The sequence below is a fragment of the Aphelocoma coerulescens genome, chromosome 3 (genome assembly GCF_041296385.1).
Source record: "Aphelocoma coerulescens isolate FSJ_1873_10779 chromosome 3, UR_Acoe_1.0, whole genome shotgun sequence".
NCBI classification, from domain to species: domain Eukaryota; kingdom Metazoa; phylum Chordata; class Aves; order Passeriformes; family Corvidae; genus Aphelocoma; species Aphelocoma coerulescens.
In genome coordinates this window covers 17,903,947-17,918,045 of record NC_091016.1, presented here as the reverse complement: position 1 = coordinate 17,918,045, position 14,099 = coordinate 17,903,947, and the positions used below count along the sequence as shown (strand labels likewise).

At 43.1% G+C, this 14,099-nt stretch overlaps 1 protein-coding gene across 6 annotated transcripts in view; it reads left to right on the top strand.

Annotated features, from left to right (window-relative positions):
• Positions 1 to 802: 802 nt before the first annotated feature.
• Positions 803 to 14,099, top strand: part of ENAH (ENAH actin regulator) — an 88,625-nt gene continuing 75,328 nt past the window's right edge. For all 6 annotated transcript variants that reach the window (XM_069009269.1, XM_069009268.1, XM_069009266.1 and 3 more), the window contains exon 1: positions 803 to 1,158. In XM_069009269.1, the coding sequence (XP_068865370.1) occupies positions 1,154 to 1,158 (5 nt within the window). In that variant the 5' untranslated portion in view covers positions 803 to 1,153. The remainder of the gene's footprint in view (positions 1,159 to 14,099) is intronic.

Below are 14,099 nucleotides of genomic sequence, written 5' to 3'. Positions count from 1 at the left end.
ATTAGAGAAAAATGAAATTGGGGGTGCAAAAGCACCAGGATGGCTTAACGGCATTGGGAATTGCAAAGACACTTGCAAAGACATCACTTCTTTAAACCTAGACGAAAGAGAACGGGTATTTATTCATTCGCTAGTCGACAGAAAGGAGCCGAACACGAGCTGGGTTAAAGTCACTTGTACGGTGTGCTGGGTCCGCTGCGGGTACCGAAAGCAGAACGTAAATCTTCATTTAGGACAGGCACAGGGCTACCGAAAGATGCAGAAATAACATCACTGTATTCCCGAGAAAGGCTTAGGCCACTGGCTTCCGAGGGCACGGAGGGGCGACTGCCCGCAGTGCTGTCGCCTGTCGGGCAGGGGGGCTCAGGGACTGCGTGTTCCCTCTCGCACGGGCACCGCTGCACCGGGCGAGGATTCCCGGCCGGTGGAATTCCCAGCAGCGTGGGGCTGAGTGGGAAAGGATCTGCGGATCGGTGGAAGTGTTCACGCCCCGGGAGGGGCCAGGCTCCGCCGCCCGGGACACGGCTCCCCGGGAGCCCATCCCGCCCCTCCGCTCCGGGGCGATCCCTGGGCCGCCGGGGAACGAGCCGCCGCGGGCGGGCGGTTCTCCCGCGGAGCCGCCGCCTCACCTGCGGCCGCCCCGTCCCGCCACCCCCGCCACCCCCGCGCCGGGGCCGCCGAGCCCCAGAGAGCCGCCCGGGCACAGCGCGACGGTGGGCGCGGCCTCCGCCGCCCGCCCCTTCCTCCCTCCCTCCTTCCCTCCTTCCTCCCGCCCGCCGCTCCCGCGCCCCCCGCCCGCCGCCGCTCCCGCGGCCCCGCCGGTGTCTCCGGCCGCCCCCGCGCTCCGCCCGCCCGTTCTTCTTCTCCTCCTCCTCTTCCTCCTCCTCCTTTCCCCCCGCCCTTCCCGCGCGGTGGTTCGCTCCTCCCCGCCCCTTTCCCCCACCTCTCCCGTCCCCTCCCACCCGCGGCTCCCCGCGGTGGTCTGGCCCGGCCCGGCGGCGGAGGGAGCGGCGGAGCGGGCGGCGCTGCCGGGCGGGGGTCTCGCTCTCCGGGGGTCTCGCTCTGCGGGGACGCGGCGAGCAGCGGAGCGGGGCGGGGGAGACAGCGCAGCGAGCGAGGCAGCGGGAGCGGCTCCCCGACCGCGGGCAGCACCATGAGGTGAGCGGACGGCTCCGGAGCGGGCGGCGGGCGCGGGGTGGGGGGCGATGCTCCGCGCCCCCGGGCTCGGACGGCGCACAGCCGGGAACGGGAATGGGAATGGGAGCCGGGGGGATCGGCTGGCGGCGGGGGAGGGGGCCGGGCCGAGGGGAGCCCCGCGGTGGGGGAAGGGCCCATTGTTAGTGGCGGCGGGGGAAGGGCGGCCCCGCCGTCCCTGTCCCCCCGCGGCGGCGGCGAAGTTGCGGTCGGGGGGCGGCGGCGGGGCCCGGGCCGGGGCGGGGGGCGGCCGCGCTCCTGCGCCTCCCCCGGGCCGGGCACGGCGTGAGCCCCGGGCGCCCGTCTCCTTTCTTTCTCTGCCGGTGGTGATTTTTTTTTTTTTCCCCCCCTTCCCCTCCGCCTTACCCGGCGCGTGTTGCATTGCAGCAGCAGCTGGGCTTTTCCCTCGGTAATCAATAAAGAGGCGCCGGGGGGGAAGCAGGGAGGGGGGATCCCCCTCTCGGCAGCCGGGAAAGTGTCGCGTTCGGAGGTTTGGGATGTAAACACAGAGGTGGCCGCGGCTGGGGGCGGCGGGGAGGGAGGTGGGTGCCTGCCGCCTTCCCGCCGGGAACTCCCGCTCCCCGCCGGCTCATTCATTTGAAGGCGATTTTCTGTCTCCCTGGCCCGTTCCCCCCCTTCCCCCCGCCATCCTCCCCCCAGCTCGCTTTTAGCGCCTGTTCTGTTTCCATAATCTCCTTTCTGGATTGGTGCAGGACCCGGTGAGAAATGCGGCTCGGTGGCCGAGCGCTGGTCTGGCTGCTCGGGGACGCCGTGCTCCCTGTAGGCCTGCCCCTCACTCAGACAGCTGGGGAAACGAGTTACTCATGCCTTTCTTTTTTTTTCGCCTGGAAGTTATTGTCTGCCTTGCAGTTGGATATGAACCTTCTTTGTCTAAAGACCCGACCGTAAGTCGTGAGGTCCTTTGGATTAGAGGTCCGGCAAGATTTGCGTGATCAAAGTCGGCAAATTCCTCTGCTGCATGAAACTGATGAGCCATTAGAATTCCCTGTAAATTACAGGAAAATCCTAATAAAATTTTTTGTACTATGAGAGTTCCTTCTTCAGTGCACCTTCAGTGGAAAGGGTAGCGTCGCAGCGGGAAGCATGGGAACAATCTCCCTGCTGTTTGTTTAGAATTGTGTTCCTGTATTTCCCTCTAGTTTTCTTTGTTAACTGTAGGTATTTATGTCCTACGTTATTTTAAGCTTTGTTTTGTCTTGTGATAATTTATTTTCAGTTATTCATGTTACTCATATAGAAGTCAGATACCCTGCAAATGAAAAGTTACAACTTGAAAACCTACAGTTCACATACAGATCCTTTAAGCAGAAGTGTTCTTTTTAATTACCTTGACAGCCTTTAGCACAATGAATGCTGCTAATCAAGCAAGGCTTGGCATACATATCTTGGGAAGCCCCGCGTAGGTTTGGGTTTCGTGCTGGCAAAAAGTGCTTGAATTGTGCGGGTGATGCTGAGTGAAGTGAGCTGTAGCAGCAGGACTGCTCACTGTTCACTGATGTAACTGTATGTGTGCTAGGACTTGTGCCAGCTTGGAGGGAGCACGAGTATTTCTCTGAACCAGCACAACAGGAAAGTGTCTAGGTTGAATTTACCCTTAGGTTGCTTATTTAGATGCTTGAACAGTTGACTAGCAGCAGTGAGTAAAGGTAGGTAAATGAATATATTACTGGTCTTGAAGCTTTCTATCTGCTCATGCCTGCAGAGAGCATCAAGCTGGTAAGAAGGAGATGCAGTTGTGATTTGGAGGGTTGCTCTGATGAGTGGTTATGGGGTGTTTCAAAGGAATCTGACTTCAAGAATGCTTGGTTCCAGCCCTTTGGTAAAAAGAAACAAGCTGCACCAATTAAACTACACAGGGTAAGAAAATGATGTGGTTAAAGAAGTATTTTCTCTCTATAGAGGCACTATTAAATTCACTCAGTTTTGTTTAATTGGTCCAACTCCAGTACAATGGCAAGCTTTCACTGCACGCTCTGTCTTTGGGCTTGTTTAGGCTATGGTTGGTGGTATATTTCTGAAACATGTTTAAACAATATCTTCATGCTGTATTTTGTTCAGGCAATGTCTTTTAATGTGCATTCGTTGGTCAAGGCAAGGTTTGATGCGTGAGGAGCGGCAGGGTAGATGGGACAAGTGACCAGCGTTTCATCTACAGCTCCTCTGTTTGCAGGTGGTGTTAAATCTTAGCAGTTAATAATGAAAATATACTTTTGGCACAATACTGATGGTTTCGTGGAATGAGTAAACTGCATTCTGCCATTGGTGTTGGGCAGGTAAGTATGCAGTTGGTGCTCCAAAGAATAAAAAAATAAATAGATGAACTGGGGTGGGGGGGAAGGCACCCTCACTCTGTTTCCTGTGCTTTGGCTATTCTTCAGCCATCGTGAGCCTGAACTAATTCTGATGATTTTGTGTTAAGATCTCACATCTTGTCTGGGTGATTAGCTGGTCAGTTACTGAAGAGCAGACTTGTTTTACTTCTGTCAAATAATACCAAACATCGTTGTGAAGAGCATCTTTGAAAGATAAAATAATCAGCGATTCTGTAAGACACAAACACCGACACTACACAAGAATTAATTCTTGCAGAAGTCTGCTTTGTATTCAAATTGAAATGATATGCTATTTGAATAACATCTGTTAGGGGTTTTAGGTTGCAGTGAAACTCTGAATATTAAATATCCCAGTTAAATGGTCTAGCCTAAGTATGAAGTTACTTGGTTCAGAAGCCAGCTTGAATAGGGCTGTGTGTATCTGTGTCTCCTGCCCTAGGTAAACAGCTGATTCCCATGAACACCTGTTGCTCTCTTTGTGCTCTGGTTAGCTGACTAAGTGCTGCCCCTAACAGAGTTTCCTGAAAGCACTTATATTGTAATAGTTATCCAGGAATAGGCATATTCGGCGAGGTTTCCATTCACCAGCTGACTGCAATGTGGTGGGGGGAAGAGGTGTTGAAGATGTAGGTTAACAACAGAGTTGGGTGCCCCTGTTCTAGTAATAGCATGGCTTCCCATCGTATTTGTACAAGAAGAACGAGTGTGAACAGACTTTTATTGTAGCATATGTTGAAGTCTGTATTACGGAAGCTGGTAAACACAACTCCGCTGCTAGAGCTGGGAATCTACAGTGAAGGTTCACTGAATTATCTTGATTTTTTTGTTTTTTTGTATCAGGCTCATTTTGAATGTTAACTCCAATAAAAATCAATGAGCTTTACAAGATACCGACTTTTTAAAAATCAAACTCTACGGCCTTCTCTTGGGATTGCTACATCCATTTCTTTGTGTGGGAAAGAATTGTTTTTCATTAGTGTGCTGGTCAGAAAGCAGACTGCTTAGTCGGGTTTCATTACCCGAGTTCCCAAGAACTGGGAAAGAAACAGTGGTTTTAAGACATTTTAAATTCTAGTATTTTAAGAGCCCAGTATAACAATTTGTGTTTCTGATGGGCTACTATGCATATCATATATATGTGAATTTCATTCCATGTTTAGATAGGGGAAGCAGCTAAATTAGCATAGATTTTGCCTTTTCAGAAAATCATGTTGTATTCTCACTTGTGTTTTGAAGCTAAAAAGGTAGCTAAATTTGTGGTCTCTAAGCCACACTGAAATTTCTGTATACTTATAATCAGCAGCTTTTCTGCTTAAGTATTTTGCTACAGAATGCACTTCACGTTATTGTTTAAAAGTCAGCATATTTTGTGCCTGGGTTAGTAAGCCTTCATTATATTTTAGGTGTTCTGCTAAGAAAACTAATACCATACTCACTGTTTACTGAGTGAAAGCCCACAGCAGCAGTAACAAAACATGTACCTTCATTAGGACTAGGAATTCTTGAAGGAACCCACACGCGTTTCCTAGGGTTTCCAGGAAAGTGGGTATACAAGAGCATTATTCATGACAATAGTACAGTTCAGTCTACTGCAATAACTGCAGTTATTTAAGGTGGTGAAATAATACAGCAGCAAAGCCATCAATTTGATGGTGGCATTAAGTTATTGTTGGATATGTAAGGTAACACTTTGGAATTGTGCCTTTAGTTTTAATACTTGCCCGAATAGTGTATTTGAAGTAGGAAGCTTAATTTAGTTGAGAAATATCTGACAAAATGTTGGAAGTGCAAGCAGGCAGTTAAATTAGACTGGATATGCATAACTGCAAGCAATACAGTTCCTAAAATTGCTTGTATCTCAAGAGAAAAATTGGTGGTGTGGGCAGGTTTTTTTTTTTTTTTCAGGTGGATACAAGAATTCAGGTTACTTTCCTTGTTCTTAAGTAAACTAACAGATGGACTGAGTCATCTGTCTGATAGGAGTGTGGTCTTTAGCTTGCACTTTATTTGTGACAGTTGCAAGTAATTTTTGGACAGGCTGTTTCTGCCCACCTGATATGGAATCTGACAGCTGTTTTGCCTGCAAGGCCTCTGGATAGTTTGGTGAATTATTTTGATAGTAAAAGTATAAATCTTTTAAAAATCACCATGTGAATGGAGAATGCAGGAATGAGAATACAATTTTTTTAGAAAAAGCTATTTATGACCATCTTAGCAATTATGTTGTCAGCCTCTAAAAATTAGAAACAGTCTGGGAGTGTGTGTAATTCAGGAATGCTCTCTGGAAGGGCATGTACAAGTTTTTTCTTGACTCTGATTCAGGGTTTCATGTTTGCTGTTGGAGGTCAGAAAACAAGAGCGAGTTAGTTGGCATCCTGCTTCGGGCCACTATAGCGTAAAAGCCTTTTTTCTCTACTTCCATAAAAAGCAGAAACATTTTTCTCCCAGCACCTGTTTCAGCGGATGCTTTGCCCTAAGTGACGTCTCTCGGTGCTGCCTTGGGCATGTGATTGGAAATACTTTGTAATGAGGGCTGCTTCTTGCCATGCCAGGGCAGTTCATGTGGAACTGTTATAGAAGTAGGTTATTGAACCACTGGATAGAGTCATTTGCTTTCATTACTAGAGAGAGCAAATGTATTTTGTGAAACAGATATTATTCCCTTCTTTACTTTGACCTTTCATCTAGAATTGCTTTTGACAGTTCATGCCTGCTTCCACTCAGCAGTGGAGACATACATGTGCCAGCTCTTTAAACATCCAGGCATGTTTAGGTTTTAAGAGTGCTGTAGTGGTGAGAGAAAGCAGAAGATATGTGCTTTTTGTGTCTGATTCAAAAAAAATTTGACTTCTAGTAGTAGCTCAAATTAAATGTAGCAGAGACTGAAGTCTCATCAGCCTTGTTGAACTGCCTCAGCTGTGATATTTGTTGATGCCTACCTCGCTCTCCCACCCCATCTTTCCCTGCCAGTCCTTGGGCATTCAATAAAATGACTTTGTGTTCTTGGGCTGTTAGAATCTCCCTTGGGATTAATATGGGACTGAAGCTGCTTTTGTAGCTGCCTGTATTTAAACCTGCCAGGTGAGGAGTCACTGTTGTGTCCCTACTGTGCCTCTCCTGCCCTAACTTCCCACGGGTTCTCACAAGCCTGGAAAATAACATGTTTTGTATGGAGGTTTTTTTGGTTGAATAATATGCAGAAACTTTTTTCTCCTTTTAGAAATAGCTGCACCACCTTATTTTAACTTTCAAATTTTCTAACATGAGAAATAAAAACGTGTATCTAGGTAATTGAGTCTAATTTGAAAATGCTCTGTACCAATACTGGTTGTAGAGGAAGATGTTGAATTTTACTTCAAATACTCCTAATAAATTGTTCTCCTAGTGGCTAAACCTCTCCCCTGATATCATGTATTATTACGAGTCTCCTTCACTGTAGCTATTTCATGACTAATGATAAAAATGTTCCAGAAAAGAATGTGAATGTTGTGCTTACCAGCCTTTGGTGGTGTTATGTGGTGGTGTGTGCTGCTCCTAATGTTATGGTTCTGTAGGCACTTATGGGAGGCTTATGGAACTGCTGCTGGGGAGGTGATGTGACATCTTTCTGGGTCTCCTGCCCAAATGCTGGTGACAGCCTGGTGGAGAAAACGGGACTGTTCAGTGGGATGTGAGATGATGTGTCAATCCACTTCGGATTAGTCTTTCCAGTTGAACTGCTTGTAAAAGCACATGTTTTGGGAATCAATGCACAAGTTAATGTGAGGAATTGAAGGACAGCTCTCTTGTCTCTGTGAGTAATCTTTAGGCAAGGCTTGTTAAAAGAAAACACCATCAATATTCAGGCAAAAAAAAAATCTGCTCTTAGTTTCACATATTGAAAATTCTCCAGGCAAAGCTGTTTTATATAAAAGAATAATAGTAAAAACTATTTCAGTTTAGTACAAAATTGGTCTGCTACTTTGCTAAGTGTGTGGGTTGGTGTTGTGGGTTTTTTCTTTTTCTTTTTTGTTTTTTTAAATTATGGTAAAGAAAGGTGCTGACACCAGGTGAAGTATGGGAGAAAGAAGTGGAAACTGATTGCACTCCAGAGGGTGATACAAAAATGCTACTTTGCTGGCCTGGTGTGCTGCCAGAAATAACTCTAAACTCCTAGTTTGCAGCACAAACACAATTGGAAGGGTTTTGTTTGAAATTGTTCTTTCATTGTCTTTTCTTCACAAATTTGAAATTTCAGTTTCCTGAACTGGATTACAAAGTAGTCTATACTTACTGCAAGTTCCTGACAGAAGGTGAGGCAGGGTTGTTGTTTGCTCTGGTATACTTGCCCTCTAGTTCCAAACAGAAGAAGCTTTAAAACCTGGACTTCAGCAGAATAGTAAAAGAACAAGAGTAGTCATTGGTATAGCTAAAACCTGTATTATGCATTAGTTGCAGTTTTATAGCAAGTAAAGAAATACTTAAATTTTCTTTTTAGAGGAAATAAATTTCTGTATATGTTCTTAAAGCAATTTCCTAAATTGTAGTTTAATGCTTAAAAGTTTTTTTAGGCCACTGACTGCTGTCAGTTTATTGCAGGTTACCACACAGTGATACCAGCTTTTAAACTGAAATGCTTTGAAGGGCATGCAGTTAAGGTAGTGTTTGATTGTGGTCCTGTTTGGCTCCTGGTAAATGCTTTTCTATTTCAGTTGTATAGACCAGTATGTCTTCATATGTCGTCATGTCTGCTAGAAGTTTATATTTTGTGGAGACTTCCACTGAAGTTGCATTTTTTTTTCCTATCGTATGGGATTGAAAATGGAAGTACTAAATGGAAAGATGATTTAAAATTCTTGTTGGAGTTCATATATTTCCAACAAAACTTTGAATGCTGCTGCATTTAGTGGTATTTTTACTGGCATTGGTGGAAAGAGGTGGTTGGTAGTTTTAGGTTCCATTCAGCTTTCTGGTTGGCTTTGCAAATGTGACTTTAGCATATGCTCTGAGTAAATCTGGGCATTGAACCTGGTAGTATTGCTGCCTAAAATCACTAGTTCTTCAAATAACTTTCACTGAATATATGGCTTTTTTTGGGTTCCAAGCTTTGAGCTCCAGGCAAGTAAGAATTTTCCTTTTCTAGCTAGTGTATGTTGTTCATGTCAATAATGCATTACAGTGAACACTATAGACTGCTACTCATTTTGAAAACTTGTTTTCTCCCTGTATTTTCCTGTTCTGTAAAAATCTCATTCCACTTTGCTTTCTTTTAAAAGCTTGGAGTCTTCTATAAACAGTGCATAGTGATGTGTACACCTTTTATTATATTTCCTGTGTGGAACTCTTGTTGATAATTCAAGGAAAGTGTATGATCCTTTTGGCAAATCTTAGTCCATTAAACAATGTTGGCTCTTCTTTAAGAGTACCCAGTCTAAGTTTAATATAACTGATTTAAAAAAAAAAAACCAAACTTGTTGGATTTGTATTTAAAACTGTACACAGTGAAGCTTTCCTAGAAAACTTGTACTGTGTTCTTGAATGCATTTGCAAAGCCCATTTTTAGAAATCTCAGTTGGCTGCTGTGGATGACAGTAAATGGTCTTTACAGCTACAGCATAAACATAGTTACCTATTGTCTGAAATAGATGGTGTGGCCAGACTGACAAAACAGTGAAACCTAATCCAAATGAGCCCAATTTTGGCAGAGATAATGAATCAAAATAGTGAATGACAGCATTAGGAAAATGATCTGTATTGAAGTTTAGCATTTGTATATGTAAGTCTAATCACTGAACATGCTACTTAAGAACAGGTATGGTTTGGTTTTGGTTATGTACTACTCTAGCAGAAATATTGGCTTTCTTTTTTTTAAATTATGTTTAGAGGTACTTTTTTCCTAGTTCAGAATACTTCTGCTTTGATAGAAATTCCTGGATATAGTCAGAACTCTAGAAGCAACTATCATATTTTAATTTATTGTCATACACCAATCTACTTAGTTGAATCACGTTAGTGTGAGTGGAACAGGAGGATGGTGCAGAAAGTGTCTGATGTATGTATATGAAGTAGAGATATTTGGAACACAGGACTGCCTTCCTAGTCAGATATGAACCATCTGGTCTGAAACTGAGTCTGGAGACTGTAGTTCTGTCTCTAGTAGTCAGTGTTTTTCCCTTGGTCAGAGCCTGCTGTTTGAGGGGTGAGGGAAGGCATGAGAGACCTACCTGCTTCAGTGTTGTTCTGACCAAGAGAAGGCTGAGGAGAGAGGTCCATTTTGGAAAACTAGCAGGGAACCTGTGTCTAATCATGAGTAGAAGGATGAGGAGATGCATGATTAGGGCACTTGAGTGGTGTTTGAACTTAATCATAATTTGAATCCAGTACTTCAGCTGCTTCTTTAGTGTTACGTGTTTTGGAGAGTAATTGAGAATGAGGTTTTGTACCATTTCAGTGGTCTCCTTGGGTTTTTAGCTAGTGAGTAGAAATGCAGTAGTGGCTTTTGGACGAAAATTTTTACTTGAGATTGAGGAAGAAGACCACAGCACTAAACACATAAAAGAAGTCCATCAAATAGATTTTGCATTTTAAAGATCTCATGCTGCAATGGCAAGGATTGAGGTGGTACCATTTTTCTGGCTTCCACAGTGTGGTGTGATGGGTCCAGTAGCCTTTAGTTTGGTGATCAGCTGTGTTAACTGCATCATATATGGATTATCCTCAGAATGATTACTGCTGCACTTCACATCCGACCTTGCATCTAGGTTGTGAGGTGAAGAAATCTGGACTGGGCTCAGGGACTTGATTTTGTGTTTTGGCAGTATTTTTGAGTAGTTTGTTCATAAATTTGGAGGAGTAGGGTGGCTTCAGGCTTCTTCTTTGGCATACTGTAAAGATGACTTTAAAACAAAAGGGTATTCCTTTTATTTTGTGTACCTTTCTTATTCACTGATAGAACAGTTCTACATTCCTGTAGTTGTCACTGTTTCCAACAATAGCTAAACCCACAAATGGATGGCAATAAGACAAACACAAAGGTTGCCTTGAAGGTTATGAATACTGTTGCTGTAGCTGTGTTACTCTAAGGTTATAAACATGACAAAAGTTTTATAAGGAGAGGGAATATCTTTTATTAGATCACCTGCTGCAGTGGTGGGGAACAGGACACAGACAATTTCACACATCCGAGGGCTGAGTTCCTCAGAAAGTTGCTCAGTTCTTTAGAGACACCATGTGGAGATTTTGTACTGTGTGGATTGTCACAGGCAGATACAGGTAAATGTTACTGTGTGGTTTATTTTTTTATAGGTAGCTCATAGTTTTGATGCCTGATGTAATAGCAATATTTGGTGGAATTCTTATTTCAAAGATGAAGGAACTGGGTGCTTGAAAACAGGTTAGCAGATGTAGGATCTATTTAAATCACTATTTGTTTTTGTATTACTCTGCAAAGATGATGTCTGCATAAAGGAAGTGGAGATTTCATTGCAGAGAGCAATGTCAGAAAGTAAACCTGTGAAAATAGGTAACATTTTCAAATGTTACTGTTTCCATGTAAAGCATGGAGATAAATTTTCCTTTGAGGCATCTGACTACTGGAGATCACTGGGGGAAAAGGATGCTTGGAATGCCTTTTTTAAAGAGCCCATCTGTGGTTTTTTTTGTGAAGACATGGTCTTGGTCATTAGTGTGACTTTTGTATAGTAAATCTGTAAGATGCAGATAGAAGTGGATTGCACTGCAAGGGTTGCATCTTTAGATGTGACTAATGCTTAGTAATACTTAATAGTAGGATTTTATTTTTGCCCTGTTGAAATCCCCAGTTACTCACTCATCACAGGATAGAGGAGTGCACTGCTAAGCCAAATCTGAGTACCCTGGGTATCTTGCCTTGAATTTCCATGTCTCCTTTTCTTAGGGCAGATGGATGTAAAGCAAGCAACCTCTCCTCTTGCACCGTTCTCTGCCCCAACAACAAAAAGAAAACCTTGATAGAAAGACTGTTTGTGTAACTGTGAGGAATGCTTGCAGGTTTGGTGGTTTGTGTAGTAGCAGTCTGAGCATTCAACAGATTTGGATCCATGTATTTGAAATCTCACATTTTCTCCCCCTGAATTGAGCTAACCTCCCTGTCTTCGAGTATGTGTGTACTTGGGGTGGGTATATGGAGTAGACTCACCCCAAAGCCCAGTCCATCAGGTGTTTTGGTTGTAACTCTCAGGGAGCTTACCCTGGTCTTGTCTGGGAATGGGAAGGGTGTTTAAAAAAGAAACAACAAAGAAACAAAAACTGGAGAGAACATTCTCTCCAATTTGCTGGTGCATATTTTTATATAACTTATGAAGTATCAATTTCCCAACCACCTGAGTGTCTGTCATTTTCTTTGCTTTTGGGAACAGGAATCTTATGCAATTCATACTGTGTTACAAAAAAACTTTCCCATGAAGAGGCACAGAGTTTAGGTGTACATACATCATTATGAAATCTGAAGATAAACTGATTTTAAATTCAAAGCAGTTTGGGTAGGTGCTAATTTTTAATACTTTGTAAGACAAAAGCAATCTCCTAAACAAAACAAAGCAAAACCATTTAGAAATAAAGCCATAGGCTTTTCTTTCAGAATTTGAGTGCCTTAATTTTCTTACATAGTGTGACAGAAATATTGTAAAATTACAAAAGCATTTCATGCTTAAAAATGGAAGTTTTGTGTATCTAAGAACTTTTTCTTGGTCATTACTATAGAATTAAAATGTTGCTGGCCATATGCACTGCAGCAGGGAATTTTCTCTTGGCAGCACCATACTGTCCAGCCATTTAAATGCACAGAATCATTTTAATGTAGAAGAGAGTAAATGCTGGAGATAACATCTTTGGTGGACTGGTGACAAAGGTAATGTTTATGCTGTGGATGTTCTGTTTCTCAGGAAGACTGGGGTTAATTGTAGCTTGGCAAGTAAAAAAAAAAAAAAAAGTTCCATATTGTTTTTCTGCAGTAGATTCCTGTTGCTATGCAACAAACAGAATGTCACTTAGTACAGGATATATTAAATTGGTATTCCCGGCACATATCTCTGCCCGTTCATTTTATACTTTAGCAGGAGGGTATGGTTCTGGCTTCCTGTAGGACTGGAGTATGAAGTATGTATTTGAGCTGCTATTCTGGGGCTTGCTGTAGCTGCGGTGACGTCAGTGCACTTGCAGAGCCTTTCTTTGTTTTCGGATGGATGGGACACCTGTGCAACACAATCAGGCTTCCAACCAGACAAAAAGGGGTGGTGGTTATCTTCCCCGAGGTGGGATGGCATTGCCAAGCAACATGTTAACATTTCAGAAGGGAGAAATTTGTTATATGGGAAAAATATTAGGCTGTGAATTGTGAAAACCTTTATATGTGGTGCAGAGAAAGTTAATGCAGATGGCACTATATAAATCTTTAAACCAAATGATCCGGTTAATTTTTAATGATTAGATTTAACTTTAATATCTGAATACGTTTGTACCTCCTCTGCCTACCTCCCCATTCCCCCCAGTGCTAAACCTAAGCAGCCTCAGCATCTAAACTCTGTACATTTGCTCTTGATGGATTCTGGAATAAATGTTTAGAGCATGTTTGGGAAAATTACCCTCTGTGGCTCTGGAACTAGTAATTAAGTAATGGACAAATGACAACATCTGGTAAGGCATTATTTTATAATCTAGTTAGTCTTCCATAGTGGAAAACAAGGCAAAAGTAATATTTGAAATCTAGAAGGATGTTAATTTGATCTTTGCTTCAAAGTCTGTCCTGCAATACAGATGTCTGAAATGCAGAAACTGGAAAGCTGAGGATTTGTAATACTGTGCTTTTGTAACGTATGCATTGTCTTAGGTGGCATGATGGTTATACTGTGTAATCACCTTATTTTAGTCAGTCTTCTGAATCTTCTTCTGGGTTTTGAAAGACAATTCACAAGATCTAAGCTGAAATTAAGGTAGGTACATAAATTAGCAGGTCAAATACGGTCACTTTCTTGCTCTTAGAACTCTATAACATATCTTAAAATCTGAAGCAGATTTGAAAGTAGTTGGGTTTTTTTTTTTAATATGGTAGTAAATATACTTGTGTGGCTTCTTTATAAAGCAGAAACCAAAAGGAAGAGTCAAAGTAAAGCTAGGAAAAGATTCAAAACACCTCTCAGTACTGTTCTCTTGCTTGTTTTGCCAAGGGGGTGTCTCTAATCTATAAAGCATCATTGAGCAAGCAGCCTTTAGTAATACAAATGCCTTTCTCATAGTCTGATGCTTAATTCAGACCTCAATGCCAGAGAGTTGTGTGCCTGTTCTCAAGCAGGCCCAATGAAAAACGTTTCTCTGTGTACACAAAGAGAACTTGATGCAACCTAAAAAATTCTTACGGCGTTTGGTGAGATCAAACCTGAGCTCTGTCACAGAAATGATTTAAATACAGGGATGGGGATGCTTGGGGGCTTTTTGCTTTCTGTTTTGGGAAGAGGGATCTCTGCTTCTGTTGCACAACTGTTTGGTGAGAATGAGAAAATTGCTTGTGACTTTCAGTACTAAGATAACTTATTTTAA